At 46.1% G+C, this 25,897-nt stretch overlaps 1 protein-coding gene across 2 annotated transcripts in view; it reads right to left on the bottom strand.

The window, feature by feature from the left end:
- FLT1 (fms related receptor tyrosine kinase 1) overlaps nt 1–7,326 on the bottom strand; it is a 115,894-nt gene extending 108,568 nt beyond the window's left edge. Inside the window, exon 1 of one of the 2 annotated variants that reach the window (XM_069808075.1) lies at nt 7,020–7,326. In XM_069808075.1, the coding sequence (XP_069664176.1) occupies nt 7,020–7,077 (58 nt within the window). In that variant the 5' untranslated portion in view covers nt 7,078–7,326. The remainder of the gene's footprint in view (nt 1–7,019) is intronic. The other variant, XM_069808076.1, reaches the window with a different exon arrangement.
- Nucleotides 7,327–25,897: the final 18,571 nt, after the last annotated feature.

Raw genomic sequence — 25,897 nt, 5'->3', positions numbered from 1 at the left:
GCTTACAGGAGTGTAGGTAGCCCTGCCCGTATCACATCTGTGAGCCACCAGATCTACTCTATCCCTTACTGACACGTGTCAGCAACCGCTGCGCCTCTGCTCTGACCACACCATGACCCATCCCAGCACATAATCATCAGCTGAATATTTTTTGAGGAAAGTTTATTCCATTAACTAGTGTAGTAGGAAAGCATTGATATGGTATAAAGACAAAGCAAGTACATTAAAAACAGACACAAAAAATAATTTAGAATTCCTATATAGAGTAAGAGGTACATTTTCTTGACCAAATTAAATTTCTTTACCAACTTGATACTTAAGATTTCTTACAGATTCCCTGGCAGGACAAATACAACAATATAATAGGATTGAATTGGAAGACTATTTCATATAGACAGACAAACTGCCTACCTGCCCGTAACCTGCCAACTCAGCCAGCTATGCAGGCCTGTCAAATTCATCTAGGGCTATACTATTCATTAAGCTGTGCACACAGAAATAAATTAGGAACTATATAAAAGAAAATGTCAAGCAAATTTGCAGTATTTCCACTTTGCTGAAGGCTGCTGATACTATTTCTGATGCTCCCGTAACGCATTTGTCTGGCTAAACTGTCCTGTAATGCTCCAAGACACAAAAAAAAAAAAAAAAAGACAAAGTCAGGAACTGACTTTCCATCCACCCTACTTAAACCCGTAAAACAGCACTATAAGCAAACGCCTTGGGTTCAAAAGAAGAGAAAATAACTAATGCAACGCAACAATTTAAAGTAGAGAGGTGAGAAGAACCAGAACAGTCGGCACAGAGGACTCCCTTGCAATGGCTCAAGAGGCTAAATCCATTCCGCAGTTAAATGACATCTAAACCACAAAGTCTAAGGTAGGTGCACGTGCAGAAAGCTTCTGGCAAGCTTGCCTATAGCTCAATTTACATTGGGAAATTATAATCCTTAATACTTATAAAATAGATTAGGATGAACGTTAATTACAGCACTGCATGAAACAAGGAAAGGTGGGGTTTCACCCCAAATGCCACCAGCACAACAGATGAAGAAAATTCTCTGTACTATACAATATAATGCAATTTAATCCCACTGTGTTATATCCATTTGCCATAAACATAGACAACACCTAAATTTTTGCAGACACTAATTTTAGTTTCCTTGACCCTCAATCCCACGGTTTCTCAGTAAATAATAGTGGATTTTAGATCATACTACAAAAAAATTTCCTCTCTGGAGAATTTTATCAGATAACTGCTTCCTGCAAGGTTCCTTGAACCTCCCCTGAAGATCAGATGTTGGACACTGCCGGAGACATGACACGCAGCTAAATAGAGCCCTTGTCTGATCCAGGACGGCAACTCTCACGCTTCTGTTAACATTAGTCCACGGCGATCCTGATGAGAGGTTTCTCCACAGAGGAACGACAATGGGAACAAAAGGGGCAAATTCCTTCGCTCCGTGGCAGGGAAGAATCCCACAGGAAGGACGCTTAAGCGAACTATGTGAAATTGTGAAATGCCTCTCATGAAACGCCCTCACGCTCATCCCTCGCCGCTCCCCACGCACTAAGCAGGGGGTCCCGTTCCCAGAGCACGGGCTTCCTGAGGGAACTTCTGAGGAGCCGAGACATCTGCTCACGGGTCCCCGGCTCTGCGAGGGCAACCGTGCCCTGCCCGCTCCACCCCTGCTTCTGGGCACGGCGCGGAAATAATGTCACTGCATTGCCACAGCATCTTCAACCCACTGAAGTGCTAGGAACAGCTTCCTTCTAACCACTTCCCCATCCTTCAGCTGCTCCAACGGCAAAGAGCACCTTGTTTCAAGGCCGTGGCTCCAAAAGAGGGAATATGACTTAAAAGGGATTGCATTTAGGAGTGCTTAGTGCCACGTACCAGTGAATGTTGGAAGAGCAGCCCCATCATCTAGAAAAGTCATGCAAACAGAAATCGACGTCAACCGCATTGCGCTGGGTTGTGCTCTGTCTAAATACGTTACAGGGGTGACTTAACATTGTGGATACGGAAAAATTGATTTTGGTAATGAAAATCAACTGGGATTTGATGGAAAAACAACAAGAGGTAGTAAAATCAGGTCATCGTGAACGTCAACCTTTTGCTTCTCCATTAACACAAGCCAAACAGAAGCCTGGGAAAGATGATGAATAAATCAGTTAACTGTTTCACAAACATCTACAATGGTCTTGAATAATACAGATGCATCACGAGCAAAATCATCCTCCTCTTCATCTTTAGTACGGCACATTTCCACCCAGCGTGCCACAAAAAAAAAAAACAAATACCAAACATGACTTATTACAGAAGAAACAGTCATCCACACTCCCAGTCCAAGTTTCTCCATACATCTCAACGGCTCAAGACTTCAGTTTCAGGCAAAAGTACCTCTGAAATGTAGAGTTTCAAATCTCTTCCCCCACACCCTTGTGTTTCTCAATCTGCTGTGGCTTTGCTTAGTTCCAGCATGAATTCATTCTGCTGGTCACAAAAGGCATGACACCGTGCCACGCTTGGCTTTGGAGAGAGCACTAATGTCTGCATTTTCACTTTTCAAACTGCTGCTTGCAGCAACTCTTTTTCTTTTAACCAGCAGGATTTATGCAGTGGTGACCTCCAACTGTGAGGGAATGAAACTGAACTTCGGCATCTCGATAGGAGAAAACTGTGTGGGCACCTTCCTGACAATTACTGGACCAATTTCAGGATGAGCAGCTCCCACATGGTGGATTAAGAAATCAGGCCATTCCCAGCTGGGAATGCCTGGGAAAGGTTGTTTCTCCATTGCAGGAATATGTGTAGTAAGGGTGCACAAGGGCAAAGAGAGAAGAGCCTGATGCTGTCCATGGGTAGAATTCATACTCAATTATACACAGAAATGTTTCCCCACATTCTTATAAATATTGACAGAGGAAAAAAAAGAGACTGCGGGGGGAAAGTGAGATCTAAAGATATAGCATGTCTGTGGAGGGAGCAGTTTGCTTCTTGCAGGTCTCATACCAATAGGAGAGACTTAACTCCGAGAGCAGAAGTGACTGTGGTTGGGCATCCTACGTTTCATGGCAAAGCTACTCTTGCAGCAGTCTCGGTTTCCATTCCCTCTGGGGCAGCAGCAGGAAGTCCCAACCCATAACTTTGGGGGATTCAAAGGCACAATTTTGCTGATAAAGCCCCACCACAGCCCTGCTGGACACAGACTTCTGAAATGCCAAACCTTAACATTCATCTGCTGAGCTTCTTCCTTTCCCAATCTCAGTCGGACATGAAAACTAGCAAGTTGATAAACATTGTGCTTGAAGTTTCCAAACCACATTAAAGTCTAAGGACTCAGCAACCGTCCTGAAAATCTGGACAATTTCCTTTTGTCCTACACACCCACGCAGCGTGAAGGGCTACTGGTTTCAGTCTTTGAAGCATCTGACAAAAAATAGGCTCAGCTTGTTTGTTATTGTTCACATGTGAAAAAAACCAACTCACCACCACCAAAAAAATCCTCAAATCTCCCCAGTGGCAAATTTTTAGGGTTTTAAATGTATCAGGTGCTTCTGGATATGAAGATCTTTTCTAGGGCACAGGCCCTGATTTCCTCCAGCATGAACCATAAATCTAGAAGATGCTAGCCTAGCCCAATAGAATTGCTCCAGATTTACACCAGCTATAGGAGAATGAAATCTCGCTTTGTGTAGAGCATATGAGCAAAACACCTGTCTGGTAAAAAATCAGTAAGTGATGTGATTTTCTTTACCAATGCCAGAAGGTGTGATACTTGAACCCTATGTATACATTTTCTAAAAACCTGTGTTATACAGCAACTCTTCTGCCTTATCTGAATGTAGTCTGGAATTTTGAAGGGAGCCCAGTTTCCACAAAGATCCAGAAGAAGTGGGAAACCCAGTTTTTCTGGACTCCATTAAGATCTCCAGCTCTAATCCTGAATTAGACCACTGCAGCTGTGTGTCTGTGCAGCTATTTCAGTGAGTACTCAAATCAAACTGAAACCTTAATGTATGAACTTCCATCTGAATAGCACTTTCAGAGAAGTCAGGTGAGTTATTGCAAGAAATTAACCTCAGTGCTGATTAGATTTGACCTGGAATTTCTTCCTTCATTTTTTCCAGCTGACCGTGAAATTGAAAAGTCCATCGTTCGCTGGGGATTTTGATGATCTAGTTTCAACTGGAATAACTGAGATTTGTATAGCACTGTTCACAGATAAGATTGTAATAGAGTCTATTTACTTTCTAGACGCTAATTGTGAGGTGTTGCTTCTGTGTGGAAAACTGGAAATACAGCCAAATTATCAGCTTATGTTTCTGGAAACGTGGCCACATAATCCTCGATCCAGGCTGCAGAATCTGATCTTTTCAGGGTTTAAACCCAGTCCTTCACATTCCCTAACGCTACCAATTAAAATTATTTTCATACAAAGTCTAGGATTGGGAGATCGAACTTAATACGGCAACAACATTTTGCATGTTGACCATTATATGTACAGTCTTCAGCATAAATGTATGCAATACAATTTGTGGAATAAATATATACATGCTATAAAGGAAACATATGCGAGTACTATGCAAAAACCAGAAAAAAAGTATTGGTCTTTCCCATGATAGCCAAAACATGCACATGCACAGAAATACAAGAGAGCCAAAGAGCCCAACACTCACATGTCAAAGAAACATAATTTTCTTCATCTCATTTTTCAAATGGGGACTCTCATAGCTTGTAGCTTGCATGTTGCTTTGGGGAAATTTAAATTATTAAATAGACATATATAAGCTACAAGTTCTCCTTCTGTTGCTTCCTTACGAAGCTCTCTGCAGTAACTCCTGAACCGCTGACTGTTTCTGTGAATCTCCTCTAGTACCTGTCACTAAATGGAAGCTCAGCAGATGCCCGCAGAGACTAATTACAAGAGTGGACCATACGGCGGTGACGAATCTAGTTTCATCAAGAACACTTGAAACGGGAAGTGCTGGACAGCCTGAGTAAGTGTTTTAGGTAAATAGGCAGTGAAAGAGGAAAAAATGGGAAGAAAAGCATAGAGAGATGCATGGTACAAAACATCCCACTGCTTCACCAATAACTTTGAAACTCTCCGTGTGAATGCAAGTATGGAGAGTTCTACCACTGACCCAGAAGAAGCATGATCAACCTAGCTGGGTTGTCCCAACGAAGCTGTGCAAGGATAATTTTCTTTCCAAAAAAAAGAAAATGGAACAAAAGCAAAGAGTTTGAAAAAGTCTAAATTCTTGTGTATGTTTAAGGGGGGGGGATATGAATTTCCAGCAAAACAGTTGTAAAAGCACTCAGCCCAACTACAGAGAAGCATCTTTCCGGTGCCGACCCCGGGATGTACATTCCCAGCACCCAGAGCTCCCCGTTTTCCACCAAACAAGCCACTTTTTTTTCCCATTGGAATTGGTCTAGGGTGCGCATGTCCCTGACAGTCCCTGGAACAGGAAGGTGAACCGGGGTCTCTTACAGCCCCTGGCTCACAGAGTCCACCTTCTCCCCGGGCAGTGGGTTTGCCATGATTTTGCACAATGGAAAACCTTTCCAACAGGAAAGAGGAAGCCGGTCCCGTAGCATAACTGGTCACTGCAGGAGCCCATGTGGGAGCGGGACGCTGAAGTTCAAGCTCAAGCTGTGAAGGAAGCCTGGCAAGGATTTGAACCCACATTTCCTGTATCCAGGGTGGGTGTCCCATGCCCGTGCCTATTTCATCCTGGGCATAAGAACCTCCTTGGCAGAGACAAATAATGTGGGGAAATTAGCGCTTTCCTGGGGAAAAGAAAGGGGAAAAAAAAGAAAGAAAGAAAAAAAAGAATACCTGTATGTCTCTATCAAAGTTGATGAATCAGCACTTCCCGAGCAGGAAAACGTCTCGTCGGAGCGGCCCCGCCAACTCTCCGCCCCGGGCAGCTTCGGGCACCGCGCCGGGGCCGCCCCCGCGGACCGACCCGCCGCCGCGGAGCCGACCGAGCCCCCGGGGAAATCCCGCGCTGCTCCGCCGCCGGCCTCGAAGCCTGTCCCGGGGCGGGGAGGGGGGTGAAGGAACTCGGGTGTTTTCTTCCCCACCCGGGATTCGCTCTCGCTGCCAGCCGGCGGTGGCCGAGGCCGGCGATGCTGCCGACCGTCCCCCCCCGCGGAAGATTTCCGCGGCCGCGCAACGAGCACGGTCGCTCCCCCCGGGGGAAAACACACGGGGAACCCCAACGCGAAAGGGCTCCGCGGGGCAGCCCCACGGGTCGGTGGATCCGATGGGGTCCGATGAACCCACGCGGGACCGGCCCTTGCCCCGTTCCCCCCCCACGCAGCCCTGCTCCAGGTGACCAGCCACGCAAGGCTGGGACGCGCTCCCCTCCCCGGACCGTCAAGTAAAACTCCGTTAAGAAAAGCAAAGCTGAGCTGATTCATCCCGGCACACGCAGCTCTCCATCCCGCTCCCCACGGGGACCCACGCCGGGTACCGGAGCGCTTCATCCCCCACCGGTGCTCCGCCGTCCTGCCCGGGCGGGAGGCAGGGGTTTTTTTGCGAAAGAAAGGAGCACTTTTTCCCCTTCACGGGCAGAATTGGGGGAGGCTGACACTTCGAAACAAAACGGGCAGGAGAGAAGCCTGCCCTACAAGCCAAGATTTGCTTTTTTTTTTTTTTTTTTTTTTTTTCCCGTGATGAACCGGTTCGGACATCTCCCGGAACGGCTGGTCCCCGGTGCCCGGGGGAGGCTCGCCTCCCCGTGGGCACCTCCGCCCTGCCCGGAGGAGGGCAGACACCCCCCCGGGGTGGAGTGGGGGGCTGCTCCCGGGGCACACCGCCCCGGGATCCGGAGGCTTTCGCCACTTTCTGAAAAGCGGCGATCGCTTACCCCCGACCCCGGGGGAGATGGACGGAGGGCAGGCAGGTGCCCGCCGGCTCCAGCCGACAAGCCGGGACCGGGTAGGGGCACGTCGCGGAGAATTCGGGAGCTGGATGGGTCAACGGGGTCCCGGCGGCCCCTTACCTGCGAGGAGGAGGGCTGCTCCCAGTAGCACGGTCCCTGAGAGCAACTGGAGGGGCATGATCCTGCCCGCGGGAACGCAGGGCTCTTCCCCTGCCGACGGCAGCGAGGAGGAGGCGGAGGGGCCGGTTGGGCTCCGACGGCTTCTCTTCGGTACCGGGCTCCTCCGGCGGTGGCGGAGATAACGGCGTAAAGCGGCGGGGGATCCGCATCCAGCAGCCCCCGAGCCCTCCCCGCCCGCCCCGCTCCGCGGAAAGGGAGTGTCCGCTGCCGAGCCGCCCCGCCAGCTTCACCTCCCGCGGACATCAGTTACCGACCAGCCCCAGCTCGGCTGATTTATAACTTCTCCACCCCTCACCCAGCACCCCTCCGCCCCCCCCCCCACCACCACCACTCCGGCCCACATCCTCCCCGCCGGGAGCACGCCCTCCCCGGGACGCGTCCGTCCCCCCCCGGCCCGCCCGCCGGGCTCCTGCGGGGAAGGCGGGCAGAGGATTTGGGATTCCCGAATCCAAGGGCTTGAACGCTGGGAGGGGGTCCCCTTCAAGACCCCGGTAGCCCCCCGCATGCCGTTGCCGGCTCCCCGGGTCGGGTCGGTGCTGCCACAGCTTTTCCCCGGTTGCAGGGTACGATGCTCGGAGCGCCCCAAAAAGCTGGTCGTGCCCCCCCGGGGGGTCCCCCTCTCCGTCTTCCCCCCGGGGAGGGGGAGGAAGCCAGGAAGGGGCAGCACTGGCTAAGGATGCTGCAGGAATCTGCCCTGCCAGGGCGGCCGCTGGCCTTCCCTGACCCTGTGCCATCCAGGACTAGCCTAGAAATGTATTTCTCCTCCCTGTGCACTTACCTCACGTTTTCCGTACGTGTTTTATTTCGCGAAAGACCAGAAGAGAGCCCGTGACAGCAAAACTCAAGCCCCGTGTTTCTACTTTTCCCCTGTGTAGCCAGAGAAAGGCTACTGGGTGAGTCAGGTCTTTGGTTTCACCCGGTATGGCCCTTCCTATATTTTTATGCTATGAAATAAGTTGCAAGAGTGGCTGCACGGGGCAGGTAAATGTGATCACCCCCATTTTACAGAGAAGGAAATGGAGGCACGTAGAGAGATTAAGCGGCTAGTCCAAGGTCATAGGAAGCTGGGGACAAGGGCCAGAAATAGAACTCAGATCTCCTGTGTCCCACCAGACCATCCTGTGCAAGAAAAAAGATGAGAAGTTGGTGTTGTTTTTAACTTGAGAACTGTTTAACTTTCAAGTTTAAAGTCTGTGAGAATATTTCCTGCACACTTCTGTCCGACTCCTATTCATAAGTGACACCCTAAGCTAAGAATCTAAGCCTGCATTTTCCAACCTTCCTGCCCCCAGCTGAGACCTTGAAAATAAAATAGTTATGGATACCTTCCCCCTCATCTGCTCGCACCGTGGGGGGAAGAACCCAGAGGTTTCTTTCCCGAAGGGGATGACTCATGAAACACCAGCTCCTCCAGTGGGGAGGACAGCAGCTGGGAAAACAGTCAGCCAGTGAGGACAGACCAACCAGAACTGGGACACTGGGCATCCTGACAGCTCAGACCCCCTAGGAGCAAGGGCTCCCTGTGGAAGGAGCTAAGGGAACTGTATGTCCCTGCCTTTGACCTACCCAGTGCTGAGTACGTGCTGAGTCTGAGATGATGCAGGCCCCATCACAAGCTCAACAGCCGTGCCACACCAGTTCCTCCCCACCCTCCTTCGCACCTCCTACAGCTGCAGTCAGTCATGGCCCTCCAAAGACCACAGCGCTTTGGCAAGACATACCTTCTTCCTTCTCCAGTGGATTGTCATCAGCTCCCCATCCACCCAGGGAGCTGAGGACCAGGGAGGGCAAACCTGAAGGTCAGCTCCTAACCCCTCATCGCTCTTCGTCTGCTGAAGCCGGGAGAGAAGACATGTGGAGCCTGCATGGAGACTGAAAAGACGCCAGTAGTGAGATACGGGGACGAAAGAGGCAGCAGACATTCCCATAAAGCGGAATGAAGGTACAGTGAGAAGCCTGTGCCTGGAACTGGATGAAAGGTATCTCTAAACACATAGGTTGAAGCATCTGGACAGATGGACAGTGTGTGTGTGAAGGGGAGGGCTGCGTGGAACCTATTTGATCTTATTTTTTTGTGTAATACCATGTAACTGGCAACACCTAGCAGGGCCAGAACTTATTCTGAAGAGTGGTTTAGGCACTATGGCCAAATGAATGCTAAGGAGCTGGTCATTGACCTGTCCTAGGCAAATGTCCATCCTGCAGGCACTATGATCTGTTCATACCAGAACCTTAGGCCTTGGTCCGATGCTAAGTAGAGGGTGGCATATGTGTGGGCAACTTTTATCCTCAGAATAAAGGATACGTAACTGTTGTTACGTCCCCTTCAGCTCTGAAAAGTGGGAAATTTCCTTTTTCTAGCATTTGTTAAAAAGACTATTACTAAATACCAGAAAGGAAATCAGCCAAATCTAGCAGCTGAGAGTAAAACTCCTTTGAAACATATTGGGCAAACATCCTTGCTGCAAGGCTGATCATCTGCTCAATCTCCAGATTCTACAGAAGCTGCAAAAGAGAGAGGAGAAACAGCCTTCGCAGTAGACGATGTCTGGTTTTAGTGTTCACTTGCAGCCCAGCAGTACCTTGTGCTGTGGAATCTTACCCTGCCGTGGAGGAAGATGGCTTCTACCAAGCCTTTTGCTTGAACAACCCATAGATCTGACACTAAGATCATCAAGTTGTCAGGCTGCAAGAGCACCAACTCTCCAATATGCATCCCTTACCCCTTCCTGACCAACAGGACTCATTGGAACAACATAGAAAATGAGCAATAGGAAATTTGATTGAAAAGATGAGTAATCAGGGCGTTCAGCTCCTGGGTCCGCCTTGAGCAGCAGACTACCATGCTGCAGAGAAACACAGACACCACCCTGAGCACATAGGACCTTTCGTAGCTGAATACTTAACCAGGGCATTGCCTCTTGTCTGCTCTCTGCCAGTCTTCATGACTCTTGAATGTCTGGCTTCAAGAGTTAGGTGGGGTGGAGACTCCCCTCAACACGGATATGACTTAGCCAAGTCGCTGGGACACATCCTGAGGCTGTGGATTCTACCCCCCATTGGAATTAGGACACTTGGAACATCCTGAGTTCAGGCTTTAGTCAAGTTTCCTGGGAGGAATCGCTTGGACAGTTCCCGTGGACCTGGCACAAATAAAGAGCCTGGAAAATCCCACTCACGCCACTCACCCTCCCAACCTGACCTGACTCTTTCCAGACATGGAAGCAATTTTTTATTTGCACCGGTGCTCAAAATAGCCCCTTGTGGCACTGGTTCCAATGTTCAGAGCGTTACACAAAAGGCTACCACCACCAGCAGCACCTGTACAGCAGGTGCCTGCCCGTAGAAGACTGCACGGGCCAGAGTTACAGCTGAGGGACCTCATGGTATCTGCTGATCCCTGTACTCACAGCAGAGAGTGACAAGTCACAGGAACAGACACCTCTCAGGAACAGACTAGACTGCCTTTTGAGATTGTGCCAAAGCTCCAACCGTTCCCGAGGAAGGAACGAGGTAAAGCAGAACAGATTGGATCTCCCTCTGCAGGTCTTCTGCGGAATCTCCGTCTGCCAACTGACTTTAAGAGGGCTGGGTGCTCTCGGGACCAAAAACTTAAGCAAAGCAATATTTCAGTTGGTCACCCAAAAACATCACAATTTTTTCAGAGCCAGTGGGAAAGGGTCCAATGCTCCCTGGCCACCAGTGAGAGCCTCCTCCATCCCCATAGTCCCTTGTCCCTTGCCAGTGGCACCAGCACAACCATTTCTGGGGCTCACAGATGTTTCTGGGGCTCAGTGTAAAATAGTTTGGTGAAATAATCCAGAGTGTAACTTGCCTGTTTTCTATGGAGGGCCATTTATAACCCGGGTCGTTTCACACATACAGCTTACAGCACACCCGCGCGACGGGAGACCCAGTGAATTGTGACAACTGGAGGAATATTGGAGCTTTTTGTACTGATCTAGCTACTAGGGAGACTGTAACCTGGAGCGAGATCCTAGGTGAGATGGACTGGGTCTACCCTACCCAAGGCCTTCCTCTGACTCTCTTTTCCTCTCTCTTTTCAATGAGGTGTTTTCAATCACCATTATTTTGACATCCTCCGGTCCCACGTCCCTATGGCAGGAACAGAGTTTAAGCAGCACATTATCAAGTAAATCCCATTTACCATGCTCATTGTAACTTCAGCTGCTGCTGTTACTTGGATTTGCCCACTACATTGAAAATTGCATGTAAATCAAAGTAAATTCCTTAGTTTTCTCCACGACTGTGAGAAGAAAAAGCTGAGATCTCTTCTCTGTACTACAGTGTTTAATGGGACAGTTACTTATACCTACCCACCAGGCACATGCGTAATAGGTAAGTGTATGCAGAGACATAAACTACAGCTGTGGTTGTGCTTTCCCTCAGCAAGGCTGAGCTTCACCTTACATTATATAGACTCTTGGCTCTGTACCTGGTCAGCGTGTGTGGCAATGACAGCCAAAAGCTGCAGCAAAGAATTAGTCCTTGCAGGACAACCTCACAGCACTGCTGCCCATCCGTCACTGAAGGGTACAACAGCTCAGAGCAGTGGTTGTGTCACCTCTTCATCCACATTTCCCACCTGCCTCAAAGCTAGGTCCACTTTTGAGGGCAGGCAAAGCAGGCAACCGTCTAACCATATCAAGAAAGTAGAGGCAACGGGAGCAAGTAATTTGCCACTGCTCATTTTTTATTATAGTCAACTGGCATGAGCAATTAATCAGATTTTCTGGGAGGCTATGAGTGGAGGTTAGGAAGCTAAAGAGTAAGAGCTTCTGCAATACTTAGGTCTGGAGAGTACCCCCTTCCAGGAGTCTCAGTGGCTGAGTTTTGGAGCTCATCTGGTGGAGTACAAGGTCAATGCCTTTGCTGGCAGTAGCTGTCGTGGAGACAGCTAGAGGCAAGGGTCTGCCCCTCCTGTCCCTTGGGAGCTGCTTTTAAACTGAAGCCCTACTGCTGGTCCCTGCTTATGCTGTACCACGGTTTGCAGCGGCTATATCTGTGCCCGGTCTTGTACCACCACTGTTGTCTTGCTGGGGGATCGCCAGGCAGTGTCTGACTCTGATCACTGTCTCTGGACCTGATCCTGAACCGGACTTGCTGTTCCACGTTCTGGCTCCTTGCTGGTGCGGCTACTGCTCCCACCTGCCTTTTTGCTACACTTGGCTCACTCGGGAATCAGCCGGCCCTCGCTGGTCCCTGGTATATCCAACATAATTCTGGCTCTGCCCGCATCTTCTCTTCCTGTCAGGACCATACAGCAGAATGCCAGTGATTTCATCCCCCTTACTAAAAGCAAACTCCATTACAATATGCATTTTCTTTCAAAATACTACACAATTGATTTTATATGTGCATTCAGCAATATTTCACTGAACAGGAAAAGAAAGAGTGGAACAAGAAATTTTTGTCCCTGAAAAACGCAAGTACAATAGAAGAATGCTAGTAAGCATTTCCACTATATGCCGGACCCCACTCGCACGCATGCACACCTGCATCAATATGGGAATGACCCACTTTCAGCATAGCTGGGTTAGTGTGGTGGTGACGTAGCGCTCTCAGCTTCATCTCCCAAGCATCTGAAATCCAGTCCCCAGCCATCACTTCTTCCCTTTATCCAGCAGGAGATATATATGCCTTTCCTGGAGCCATCAGTACATGAATGTACCAGGGTAAGTGTTTAGAAAGAGGCAAGACCACATGAAAGGATTGATTGCATCTCCTCCCTGTGGAATCGGGCCAAGGGCACTGCATTTCAGTGGGAAAGACAACCAGAAGGTCAGCAAAAGAACCACAAAACCAAACCAAAACATGTCAAAAAGGGAAAACTACCCAAGAAAATATTGGGCCATGAAAAGAAAACCAACCTTACAAGGAAGAGCTCTTTTCCTCTTACCATCCCAAGCACTAGCCCCTAGAGGCTTAGTGTTTCCCTCACCATAATACAAACCAGGCTTCCACGCCAGGAGCCCGCACAGCTGCTGCTCACAGAGAAGCTGGTGACTCAGTGATGTGCAGGAATGCCTATGTCCTGATTATTTTGGAACAAATCAGATACAAAATGTGAACAAAAGCAAACAGTTATCTGACCACAGAAATGATGTTCACAGGAGTATCTTGGGAGCTGTACTGGGAAATGTGGGCTACGTACAGCACTGTCAAGGTCCTGCAGTACCAGAGTAATGCATATGGTTACCCCACATGTGCCCAAAATAGTAGGGTTGGTGTACTCCCTGCCCCACGTGCTGGTTCACTTACACAACTGCAAGCAGAGCAATTTCAGGAGAGAGGATTCAGGGCACAAGTTTGGAGCTCTGGGCCCAGGAAAGTCCAGCTGGGCTAAATCAGTAGCAATGCAAGTCTACCAGACAGGTGGAAAGAATGGAGAGCCCACTGCAATGTTTTCCCAGAACCATGTCAGAGCTATCTCCAGCTCCATCTGCAAGTAGCAAGGATGATGTTTTACAGAGGAAGACTAAGGAGAGCTGCACTGGTCCAAGGGGAGTAAAAGACCTTCCTCAGAAACGCACTAGAATTGTGTTTTCTTTCATTATCCAGCCACAACTGAAATTTTTGAGACAACAGTTTTAAGATAGCTCTTTTCCCCAATACATTTCCTTGGAAATAAGTAAAAAAGTAAAGCATAAAAAAGTATTTAAAAAAAAGTTTAAAAATGAAACTGATAGGAATAGTTAAAAGATTGTTTCACTTCCAGTTCCATGAGATACTCGTGGTGGTGTGGGCAGTTATTACCTTAGTGATGGAGCAGTGTCATTTCCACGCTATGAAGTGAGTATCTTTGCTTCCTTCGGTGCAGGAAAACCATAACTGGCAGATCAGCACAACGTGGGGGCAGAAAAGGGTTGCCTGCTGACTTGGCAAGCCTCAGAGCTGCCCATCTGGTGCTTTGAAACCCCATCTGGGAATGCTCTCTTGTCACCAGCTCCAGCAGACAGGATCCAGCACAGGTCTAGGAGGGAGAATGATCTGTGCATAAACTAATCTCACAAGTACCACAAGCTGCTGATACAGTTTACGTCTCTCCTTACCTTGCAAAGCTACCAATTCATCTCCTGAAGCTGAGGTTTAGGTTGTTGGTGGCAAAAGGGGGAAGACAAGAAGAGCAGACCAGAAGATTTTGGTGACAAGACTTCTCTTGAGATCCTCAGAGTTTGCACTGACTTCTCCTCAGTCCCAGTAACGGGCAGACAGAAGGAAGATGGAGAAGCTGGGACTGGGCTGCAGTCACTGAATCCAAACCCACATTTGCCTGAACACCATGAGGCATTGAAGAGCAAAACATCATCTGAAGTACAACTGTGGAATGTATATTATGCTTTATATACACGCAGTCTTTGCTGAGGTAGAACTTGCCCCAAAGGTCTATGTCTCTACAGGACTATGTCTTTTTTAACCCTGTACTACAAGGGTTGAGCATCTCCTGGGGAGAGCCAAATTAGAAAGACATTTTAATGTTTTATTAACAAGTGTGTTGCCTTTCTGTGCAAGAGCTAATATCATTAGAAGAGGCTGGTTACAAGTTATTTCATGGAGTCAGACTTTACAGGTAGCATGAGCTGTCAAAGGGCAGAGCTCTCAGTTTGTTCTTTTTTTTAACTCTCCCAACTAGAAACAGACCTTTCCTTTTCCTTTTTCTCTTTTCTTTTCTTTTCTTTTCTTTTCTTTTCTTTTCTTTTCTTTTCTTTTCTTTTCTTTTCTTTTTCTCTTTTCTTCTCTTTTCTTTTGCTTTTCTTTTCCCTTTTCTTTTCTTTCCGTTTGCTTTTCTTTTCTTTTTCTCTTTTCCTCTCTTTTCTTTTTTCTTTTCTTTTTTCTTTTCTTTTTTCTCCTTTTCTTTTCTTTGCTTTGCTTTTCCTTGCTTTGCTTTTCTTTTGCTTTGCTTTTCCCTTTTCTTTTCTTTTGCTTTGCTTTTCCTTGCTTTGCTTTTCTTTTGCTTTTCTTTTGCTTTTCTTTCCCTTTTCTTTTCTTTCCTTTTGCTTTTCTTTTCCTTCTTTTCTTTTCTTTTCTTTTTCTCTTTTCTTCTCTTTTCTTTTGCTTTTCTTTTCCCTTTTCTTTTCTTTGCTTTTCCCTTTGCTTTTGCTCTTTTCTTTGCTTTGCTTTGCTTTTCCCTTTTCTTTTGCTCTTTTCTTCTTTCCTTTTCTTTTCTTTTCTTTTCTCTTCTTTTCTCTTCTTTTCTCTTCTTTTCTTTGCTTTTCCCTTTGCTTTTGCTCTTTGCTTTGCTTTGCTTTGCTTTTCCCTTTTCTTTTGCTCTTTTCTTCTTTTCTTTTCTTTTCTTTTCTTTTCCCTTTTCTTTTGCTCTTTTCTTTTCTTTGCTTTTCCCTTTTCTTTTGCTCTTTTCTTTTCTTTTCTTTTCTTTTTTTTTCTTTTCTTTTTTCTCCCCCAAACGACGAGAGAAGCAACCTGCACCCCCACTCAAAGGACCCGGGGACACCCTCCGCCTCCCCGTGCCACCTTCAGCCCACGGCAACCGGAGGGAAAACGCCACAACCCCCCGGCAGAAACGCCGTTCCCCGCCTCGCCCCGCCACTACCACCCCCCTCCCCGCCGAGGGAACCCCGGGGACCCCCGCCGGCCCCCTCGCCCCGCGGCGGGGCGCGTTTCTTCCGCGGCCGCGGGCAGCGGAGCCGCGTTCGGGTCTTCCCCTGCCCCGGGGAGGGCGCGGAGAGGCGGCTGCTGCCGCTTCCCTTCCCGAGAGCCCAGCGAGCCGAATTTCCCGGGGTGTGGACGGTCAGCAATAAAAAGAGAAACGCACGATCCAAGTTAATTTTCCACCCCCGAAAGGAAATGCTGCTTCCTGTATTATGCAAGGCCGGTGCCAACACCACTGACACAGGAGGCTATTGTCCTTTTTTCACAAAGCCGTGGTGGGGAAGGACGCCTGAGAAAATAGGCCTTTTGCAACAGCGAGGAGCTTTTGATCTTGAGGGGGGGGGGGGAGAAAAGGGCTGGGAGAGATGCAGGGATGCGCGGACGGCCCCAGCCGGTACCGGGGTGCCCCTCACCGTGCCTCCAGCCCCGCTCAGGATACACCCAAGTGCCTGCAAATGTCTTTCCTTTTCCATAAAAAGCCACCACACGGCTTCAGCCCTGCTTCCGATGTGTGCAAGCCGGAACAAAGACACCAGGGATTAAGAGCCTCTTCCTGCCCCCCTCACCCCCCCACCCCCCCAACCCGGTTTAATGCAGGTAATTTTCCAAAACCTCGGTCACCGGGAAGAAGCTAACGTCTCCCCCGACGGTGCTGGGGCTGCCCTGGCCTCGGGGGCACGGTCCTCCCGTTACCGGAGGGTACCAAACCGGGGGCTGCCACCCACCCCCCCAAACCCCACGGCAGACGGATCCCCTGGGTCCCCTCCGTCCCGGGGGGGTCCTTCTCTGCACAGGGCACACGGTGCTGGGGGCCAGCTGCGAGCCCCAGGAGTGTCTTAGCAGGAAAAACGAAGTCACATCCGAAGAAGAGCCGCGGTGTTTCCCAAAGCAGTTTGGGAGAATGCTTTGCTGTCAGAGGCTTTAAAAATATCTTGGCTTGCTTTCCCTTAAATAAGCGATAAAGGCTGGAAACCTTTTATTCCTACTCTGGAAGGATCATGTCAGTCCAAAAGAGGGTATTTGGAACCTTGGATACATGGGTTCTTCAATGTTGCTGATGCTTTCCCTTGTCTTAAAGAGTTAATCTTTCCTTAAAAGAACAATTCTGATTCTTAAAATAGTTCTTATAAACTTTCTTATTAGTTCTTATTAAAGGCGAGTTCCTGCCTTTCTTAATGGGATACAAAACCCATTTCCAAGGGAAGTCTACATCCAGCAAGAGCAGCAGGGTCAGGCTCTTGCATTGACTGCTTTCTGGCAGCTGTCTGTCTGCAGGATGGAATCCCTTTGGCCGACTAATGACTGACAGTGGCTCATTATGAGAAAATGCAAATCGCTTTAAATGTGCCTGCTTGCCATCAAAAAGAAAACCTAATGTTCCTCTTCACACATGTAGATGGGCTGATTTAGAGGCATTTTAGGGAAAGAGGATCTGGGGAACCTTCAAGAACGATTATGAAACTTTTCTATATAAAAATAGAACAGGATTTCCCATGTCCAAGAGCAGGACACTTTTAAAAAATCCTAAATCTTGCCCAATTTTTGCGTCTCCCTTGCTGTGAAAACAAGACGGAACAAACAAAATCCCAAAGTAAAACAGATCATCCGGGTTTCCAGTAGCTTGCAAGGTGCTCAGGGCTGAATACAGCTGGTTGTGAAATGACGGTGAGTGTCACCAGTGGCCTTCCACCCCTGCAGCCGCATCCACGCACCCCTGCCTCCCTCCACAGGGACACCGGTTTGGATCTGCAGTTTCTAACACCGTGCCCAACTTTGGTCCACGGTCCTTAGCTCTCGTCTAAGCTCAGATACAGCCGTTTTTAACGCTGTCAGCACGCCAGCTCTTCAGGCTCTTTCCAGGCTTTCCGTGGAGGCCAGGCGTGCTGCAGGCAGGAAAAGCTGTGCTCTTTCTGCCTGTGCTACTGCCTGCCCTTCCCCCAGCCCTTAGATGTGGGCAATTCAAGTTTATCTCCCACAGACTCTGCCACAGACTTCTGTTATCTGGAAGAAGCCCCAGAGGCACAAATCCTTAAAGGCATTGAAGTGCCTAACTCCCATCAGAATGAGGGATGTAGTTGTCTAAATACCACTGATAATCTACAAAGTTGCTCACGATTTGTATAACAGAGATCATGTAAGTACCTACAATCTGACACAGGCAAAGGGCTAAGTAAAGTTTCCTTTATTATTCCTGCTGCTGTTCCTACTGCTATTATTCAACATCCGTACCAGGGTGTACTCACAACTCCAAGTCGGGAGTTAGGAGTCCGCTGGGAGAAGGAGCACAAGGAGAAAAGGTTCTGCTTATGAGATATCACAGCCGAAGAGTACGCCGAGAAACAGCCCTCTGACGACCGCTGGGTATCAGACGATGCCTACCGCAACATCTGTCGCCAAGCCATGGAAAACCAAGTTAGCCCAGCTTCTTGGGCCTCTTGGGAATGGGTTGGAAATGGGAAGGATCCCTTCCTTGCACCCACCTACGTCTGTACGTGTCTGACCTCCTCATGGGAAAATACAAAGCACGCTTGGGAATTTAGAACCTGGGGAAACGGCTGGTCGTCTGCTTTGCACTGGGTTCAGCCAGCAATGAAGTTAAGTTGTCCATCATTTTGGTGAGATGGATGAGGCTTATTAAGAGAGGAAATAGGCACAGCCCTAAGGGATAGGCTATACCAAATGAGCACCTAAAAATAAACTCTTTGTTTTTCCTGTTCCATGAAAGCTATTGTTGAAGTTGCCACAGAAATATTTATAATTGTGAAACAAAAAAACACCCAAGAGGTAATCTCTCCTCTACCTGTAATTTCTCAGAACAGTACAAACTTTGTAAAAATTTCAGTGTGTTTGAAATAATCAGTGCATCCAGGTGGGGGCAAATTTGTAACTGTTCATCATTAATATGACTAAAAATAAAAAAGTCACTGTTGTAACAGATCTAATTCAAACACTTTAAAATATGATCCAGCTGAAGGTGTCTGTTTGTCTGCTTGGTGAGGGGTAAATCTGCACAGATGTTGTAATCCTAGAGGTCACATAAGGATGAAAAGATGTGTCCGATTTCACACAGCATGCGTGACGGAGTCAGAAAATGCATTGGTCAAGTCGTCAAAACCAGCCCTTCTGCAGACAGACACGTTCAATCCCTTTCACTGCGTATCAGCCTCCAGTGTTAGAAATCTAGTGCTGTGACCACAGGAACTACAGAAACCTGTTTTCCTAAGTAGCTTGAGGTTTCTGTGTTTGAGAAAGTGTGACCTCAGCTCGATGCCTTTCCCATGGGTGAGCATTCGTAAGGCATTTAAATGCCCTAGTGAGCCCAGGGACATGCTGGTGACTAATAAGGTCTGAAATCACACTAAGCCTTTCTCTCAGCTGATTTTCATATGGGTTCTCTCTACTCTACCTAGCCCCTATTTTCATGAAAACTGTGGGAATATAATTACATTTAAAACCTATTCCTTTTTATCAGCTTTAATTAAAACCGGCCAACAGATTCCAAAGGGAGGAGGAACATTTTTGGTGAGGTAGGAACCATGTAAATACAAACAGGTTGCTCATACAACTCTTATTTCTTTAGAAAACAATGCTAATTGCTTAGATTTTTTGCTGTCCCAGTTCTTTCTAAAGAAAAGCTGTAACAGAACCTTATTCCCCTACTTTAAAGAATTTCTTCCCATTTCCAGCCTAAGAGAATTCCTACCGAGTTTACATCTTTCTGGTTTTATGTTGACTTTGTCTTTCTAGTTTAAATACCATCTATTTACAGGTATTTATTCCTTGATAAATACTTATGTCAGACACAGAATCAACTTTATTTTTACTATAATTGCCTCCTCTCATAGGACAGGAATGCCTTCGTAGACATTCCCTACACCTATCCCAGTTTTAAATCATTTTTCTCGAACATGCAAAACCACCATGCCTTTTCAGGGCAGTTTCACACCGATGGGTCATGACCCTTCTGAGATACTGAATGCATCCTTTTTTTTTTCTCTGTCATTGCCAATGTATGTTTGCCAAACTTATAGCAGATATTTTTGAGGAATTTACTCAGAACAGTAGTCATTGAGCCATTCTGCTTCCCAGCCTCATGAAGTTGTGAGCATAGCCTGACTCACAGATTTTGGCAAGTTATTTCAAGCATTATGTACAAAAAGATTCCATTGTGAAGGTTGTTTTTATTGGGGATTCTCTGCTCTCTCATACATATGTACACAGAAATTTGTAATGTGAGACTTGCAAGTATAGGGAATGAAAACTAGTTCTGGTTCACCTTTTCAAGGAAAGAGATGAGTGCTGTCTTGCCGAAAAGAAGAACAGAATATTGCAAGATAAACCAAACCAAAATACACTGCTATTCCATGAGATAAACCTCTAAATATGTTGCTGAAAGAGTTTTCAACCTCCGAAATTGCATACTGTTTCAGGAGACAGCTGCATAACCGAAACAAAAAGCAAGGTGCTTGCAAAAATCCCGTCTATTCAAGAACAAATACGTGGATCTGAAAGTGAATGCTTAGTTTTGTACTTCACAGGAAATGTACCTGTTTGCATTTCTGTCTCTCCTCCCAGGTAAGGATCCTGCAGCTCTTTCAAAAAATCAACAGACGAACATTTGCAACATTCTGGAAATGAGAAACATCCTCCTTTCTGAACCAGTCTACTTCTCGGTGACCACATGCTACTGAGGGCATGAAAAGGCTTCACCAGGCCTGTCTGTCCAGGATCGAGTGCTCCTTGAAGACCTGTGACGTGAAATATTTCTCCCTTGAGCCCTGCTGAGGAGAGGAATCTTTCAGTCGGATACTTCTTCATGTTCCTTCAGCAGCCCCACCATTTGGCCCCCACACAGGGCTCAGTTTGGTTGTCAGATCTAGGTGTCTAATCCCACTTGTAATAACCCGGGACATGCAAGCCATCCACCCAGGGATGGCACGGGTCCAGCATGCCCAGGCCTCTCAGGAGCAACGGCCGGAATCCAGGAGGGATTCCCTGGGGCCTGTACGATGACTGGATGCCATGTTTGGACAACTGAATTGTCCCTCAGGCTTCCTTCTTAACATGTCTCAGAAATGTCCATCTTCTCTTCTAGCTAAGACACTGCTGAATTCTTTTGAAATGTGTTGTCATTTAATACCACTTAATACCTGGTATTTTCTAAGGAATTTACTTTCAAAGGCATTTAGGCCTACATTTAGACTAAGTCCCTGTAATTGATGTTTTCTACCATCTGCACACCTTTGAAGGCCTGGAATGAGGCAATAGGAAACACAAGCCACAGGGACCAATGTGGGCACACAACCACAACCACACCAGTGAATGCAGACAGACCTCAACTCATACTGGTAGTATCGTTAACCTTTGAACTGGAAATACTGAGGAGCTGAATGAGTTGAGGTGACTGCATAGAGCCAGCCTGGATCTGGAAACAGTACAGTCATGTTTGGTTGAAGCTATTTCTGAGCTAAGACACCCTACTGCAAACCACTCCCTGGACTTGGCCTGGTCTCTACAAGGAGGATCTACCTTTCAGGCTCTTTTGTTTTGCAGAGATACACTTTTGATTTTTTTCCTGTGTTTTCTTCTAGGCAAAGGTGGAACAGCAGTTAAGTTGGAAGGCCTTTAGGTTGCTTATTTCAGCAACCAAGTCTTGTTGAAGGTGGTGAATGCAGTTGCTTCATTGTCAACTAGAAACATACTTCCTGGAAGGCATGAAAACTGAAACTCTTCCTGACCCTTCTTCCTTTCAGAGAGAATGAGTTTAAAAGCTCTGGTATTGGTTCTCCTATCTTTTCTGCAGTGCTGAAAACCTTGTGTTGGTTTATTATTGAGGGGAGATCTTATCGCTCTCTACAACCACCTGAAAGGAGGTTGTAGTGAGGTGGGTGCTGGCCTCTTCTGTCAGGTGGCTGGAGATAGGACGAGAGGAAATGGCCTCAAGTAGTGCCAGGGGAGGTTTAGGTTGGATATTAGGAAAAATTTCTTTATTGAAAGGGTTGTCAGGCATTGGAACAGGCTGCCCAGGGAAGCGGTTGAGTCACCATCCCTGGAGGTATTCAAAAAACGCGTAGACAAGGCACTTCAGGACATGGTTTAGTGGGCACGGTTGACGGTTGGACTTGATGATCTTAAAGGTCCTTTCCAACCTAAATGATACTATGATTCTATGATTATGCTGTGTTGCCAGCACAATCAAGATTCTCTAGCAATGCCCAGTCTATGCTTTTTCTCTCATTGAAGTCAGCAACAATTCAAACCAGAAGTGATAAGTAACTGATACTGATTTCTACTGTTGCTGAAATCTAAATCGGACACAACTTCTACTTCCTTACATAAAACCTTACATAAACCCTTGATGAAGTTCCTTGTTACAGTGGCATACCATAACACCTAAGATATTCCCAGAAGTATTGGGATGGTGGCTGCCTAAATGCTGTCTTTACACCTATAAAATTAATGAGGACCAACTTCTGTTTTCTTTTTTCCATTTAACACTCTGTTTCAGGGTTTGTCAATCTTTTGTTAATGCAAAGAATACCCAGTCTTTTAGATGAAAAGAAAATTGAAAGACAGTTGCTAGCAGGGTTGTTACAGAGCTTTTCACTTAATTCAGTGAAAAGTTGGCTAAACTGCTTTTATGTTTATTTTCCCCAATTCATTTGGCTTGCCTGCTTGAGTGCAGAATGTGTGTGTCTGTATGTTCTTCTGGCTGAGATATGGAAATTAAAATTATTCTGCGGTTTACTGCTTCCAGGATAAAAATTAACCCACAGGCAGTAGCTTGAGGAATTGTGGTTGAAGAACAGATCTTCCTTTTTGAAATTCAGTCTGTGCTTCCCTTATTTGTCAGCAGTTGTTTCCTTTATTCTTTGGATAATATTGTAGATGGCTTGTCCGCCTCTGAACAGAATACAGCACACACTCAGATGCCACAGTCACTGTGGTCACCTTTCTTTGTCATTGTGTTTACAACTTCCTTTTATTTCAGAGAACAGAGACTTAATGATATTTCCTCATCGCGACCATCAGGACCTTTAAGTGTTTCCCCATAAGTTAATCCTCACCTGCACCTTTCTAGTTTAATTTTTTTTTTTTTTTTTGGCATCTTTCACTTCTATTGTGCTGGGAAATGTGACAGTGTCTAGTGCAGTGTTTCATTTTCGGTTGGCACTCTTAAAGAGTGTTTTGCCTATAGTGTCTCTCTGTTGTTTTGGGGTTTTTTTTACTGTTTCCAAGGACTCATCTTGTTTGGTACGAATTTGCAAGCCAGAAGGCTGCTGATCTGAAAGACCACTTCACTTTTCTCTCCTTCACAAGTGACCACAGTTCCTTTGGTGACATTTTCCATATATTTATTCTCTCCTCCTGTTAGTCCTGTTAGTGCTTTGGTTTTTATTTAGTAGAGACTTTTAACTGCTTCTTTATCTAGAAGGGGTATTGCTTCCTTTCATTTGTTCTCCTTCTTTCACACTGTTCTTATTTATCTAGACTTAAGTTATACTTGCTGGGAAACCAGGAATGGTTATTGAAGGTTCAAAGCTATTAGTGTCAGCTGAAAGGGACCTGACATCTTCTGACCTTTTTTTGAAAGAAATAGAAGAACAAGAAAATTAAATTACTTGTCCATACAATTAAAAAAAAATCTGTCATAAAACAAAAAATAGAGCCCATGCCATCTGGCTAAAGTATCATAACCACACAATTATCTTTTCTTCAATCTGTCTTTCTAGTTGCTGCAATTACAGAAGAAAAATGTCCAGGTCATAAATCACTTCACCCTTTTAAATGTTAATGTTTTAAATATTTAAGCCTTTAAAAATGTTTTAATAGCTTTATAGAGTAGTTCCTCAAAGCTATGCCACAGTCACTGCTCCAGAACATAGTAATACATCACTCTATGCTTTTCTACTAGGTGTTTCCAGCTACTAATTAAAAAAGAAAACATGAAGTATGTTGACAGACAGCAGTGGCCCTGGGCACAAAGACATAAAAACAATAGTAACATGATTGCTAGAGAAATGGAAGTAGTCATTAACTAATCACAGGGAAAGAAAGATAAGACTAGCACCAGAAGCAAAGAACATGAGAGAAACTAATGATGTAGAAGCAGGAAAGATTTAAAAAATAGTCCCACAAAAATCAACTGATTTGGTGATGCAGACAGATGAACCAATCCGTATCAGTATAACTTTCTTCTAAGAAGAAATATGGAAAACATACCTTAAAATCTATCTCTTCTGCTCAGACAACTGGAAGTTGCTAGTGACAACTAAGCAAGAAGTCATATTTTCCTATTCCAAACCCCAGAATTTCATTAAGCCCACAGCAGTTAATAACACACCCCTGAGCGCTGTGAGCAGAACTTGCAGAACATGTATTACCAACAAAGGACAAGAGAAGATTTAGAAAAATTATCAAAATGTATACAAACACGGTTTATTTAAATATCTGCTTACCTGCAATCATTTATCTTCTTTTTTTTTGAAGAAGAAGGCCAAGAACAAAAGCTATTTACCCCTTTCCAGCCAAGAAAGACTGCAGACACCCACAGCCCCATGTTGCTGTTGAATCACCTTCCCTCACCTATCCTGACTTTCTTATTCAACATAGTTTTATTCAACTGGCCAGAATTAAAGCCGTTCTTGAAACACAAAACACAACTCCTGTGCCTTATAATTAAAGCAAGTTATGGCAAACCGAGATTCCAGCAAATATAGAAAGTGATAGCAAACAATTATGAACTCGCTCACCCCTCCTCTTCTGCTGGCAGCATATATCAACTGAAGGGCACATATTATATGCTCTTGTCATCTAACTGACTAACATTTGTATTAGTCTCTTGGTTTTTTTGTTTGTTGGGGTTATCTCACCTTCCTCTATTGCAATGAATCAAACGTTGACTAAAGTAATGGATCACTGGTGAATTTTCCTCTGGGCCCATGGACTTCAGTGGAGGAGCTGGGAGAATTGCCACAGAGCGCGAGAAGTGGCCGTATAGAGAAGAAAACAGTCGTTACATGATGGGCTTCTGTATCCTTTCAGGATCTTGGCAATGACCAAGCTGTTCTATGTCAAATGCTTATTCAGAAAAGAAACAAGTGCAGTAAAACTTGCTGTCAAATACAAGTAATGTTAGAGCAATGGCTCTGAAAACACCTTCTCAGGGAGATCACTGTCATTATGAAGCTTCATATGCTTCAAAAGTGAAGAAGACGGGAAGCAGGCTGGATTCAAATCGTCATGGGGTGTCTCTTGCACAAGAGAGAGAAAACATCACTAAGGCAGTGATAATGGTCAGTATCATGATCATACTTGGACCATGAGAAAAGTGAGATCCCAAATCCAAACGTCAGTCTGGGCACTGTGAGAATGCAGAGAAAATTGTCACCTTGCTACGCAGTGTTAATGTGGTGAGGGAATGGATGTGCCCATGACAGCCAGAATTTCCACCAGTGAAGTAGTGGTGTTGGACACTCCTAATGAGAACTGCCCAACTTAGAAGTATATTAAGTGGATCTGATTTTCAGAAAGCAGCAGGGTCTGAAATTCAAGACTTTCGGAGACTGTCATGTAAGCTGCCCACAAAATTAGGCAACAAAATCATCTCTGACAATCAGTAAATGTAGTAGTTACTTCATCGCTTCTTGAGGAGCAGTGGCAAGGAAGCCAGAGATGACAGTAATGTCAGGAGATGAAAATGCAATAGTGGGAAAGACTGTAAACCACAGAGACACTGGTGACTGCAGGGAAACTGTTAAACTAATGAGGAAGGAACTTGAGGAGAAATGTAAAAAGTCCTCCATCCCAGCCCACGCAGTAACTGTAGAATTGCCCTTCCCATTCCTGCTACTACAAGCAGTAATTTCTTGATCTGAGACTTTCAAACCATTAACGAAATAAATCGAAACCAAATAATATAAGAATGAAAATGGAGTGCACAAGTTTATTGAGGGACTTTAGAGGGTTTTATTTCCCCAGCTAACTGTCGGGTACACTGCACATAGCCTCACCGCACTCAGCCACCGATCCTGCAGTCTCCAGCCCTGACCAGCGTCAGTATGAGATATGCTCCTTGCACGACATTTCTCTAACCCTCCCGAAACCTTTTTTTTCATTTTGATATTTTTTTTCTCCTGTACTGCTGATCTAAAGGGAGAGCAGAAACATTTCCATCAGATGTAAAA

Source organism: Haliaeetus albicilla, chromosome 20, assembly GCF_947461875.1.
Source record: "Haliaeetus albicilla chromosome 20, bHalAlb1.1, whole genome shotgun sequence".
NCBI classification, from domain to species: domain Eukaryota; kingdom Metazoa; phylum Chordata; class Aves; order Accipitriformes; family Accipitridae; genus Haliaeetus; species Haliaeetus albicilla.
Note: the sequence above shows the minus strand (reverse complement) of the source record. Positions and strands in the feature narration are given on the sequence as shown.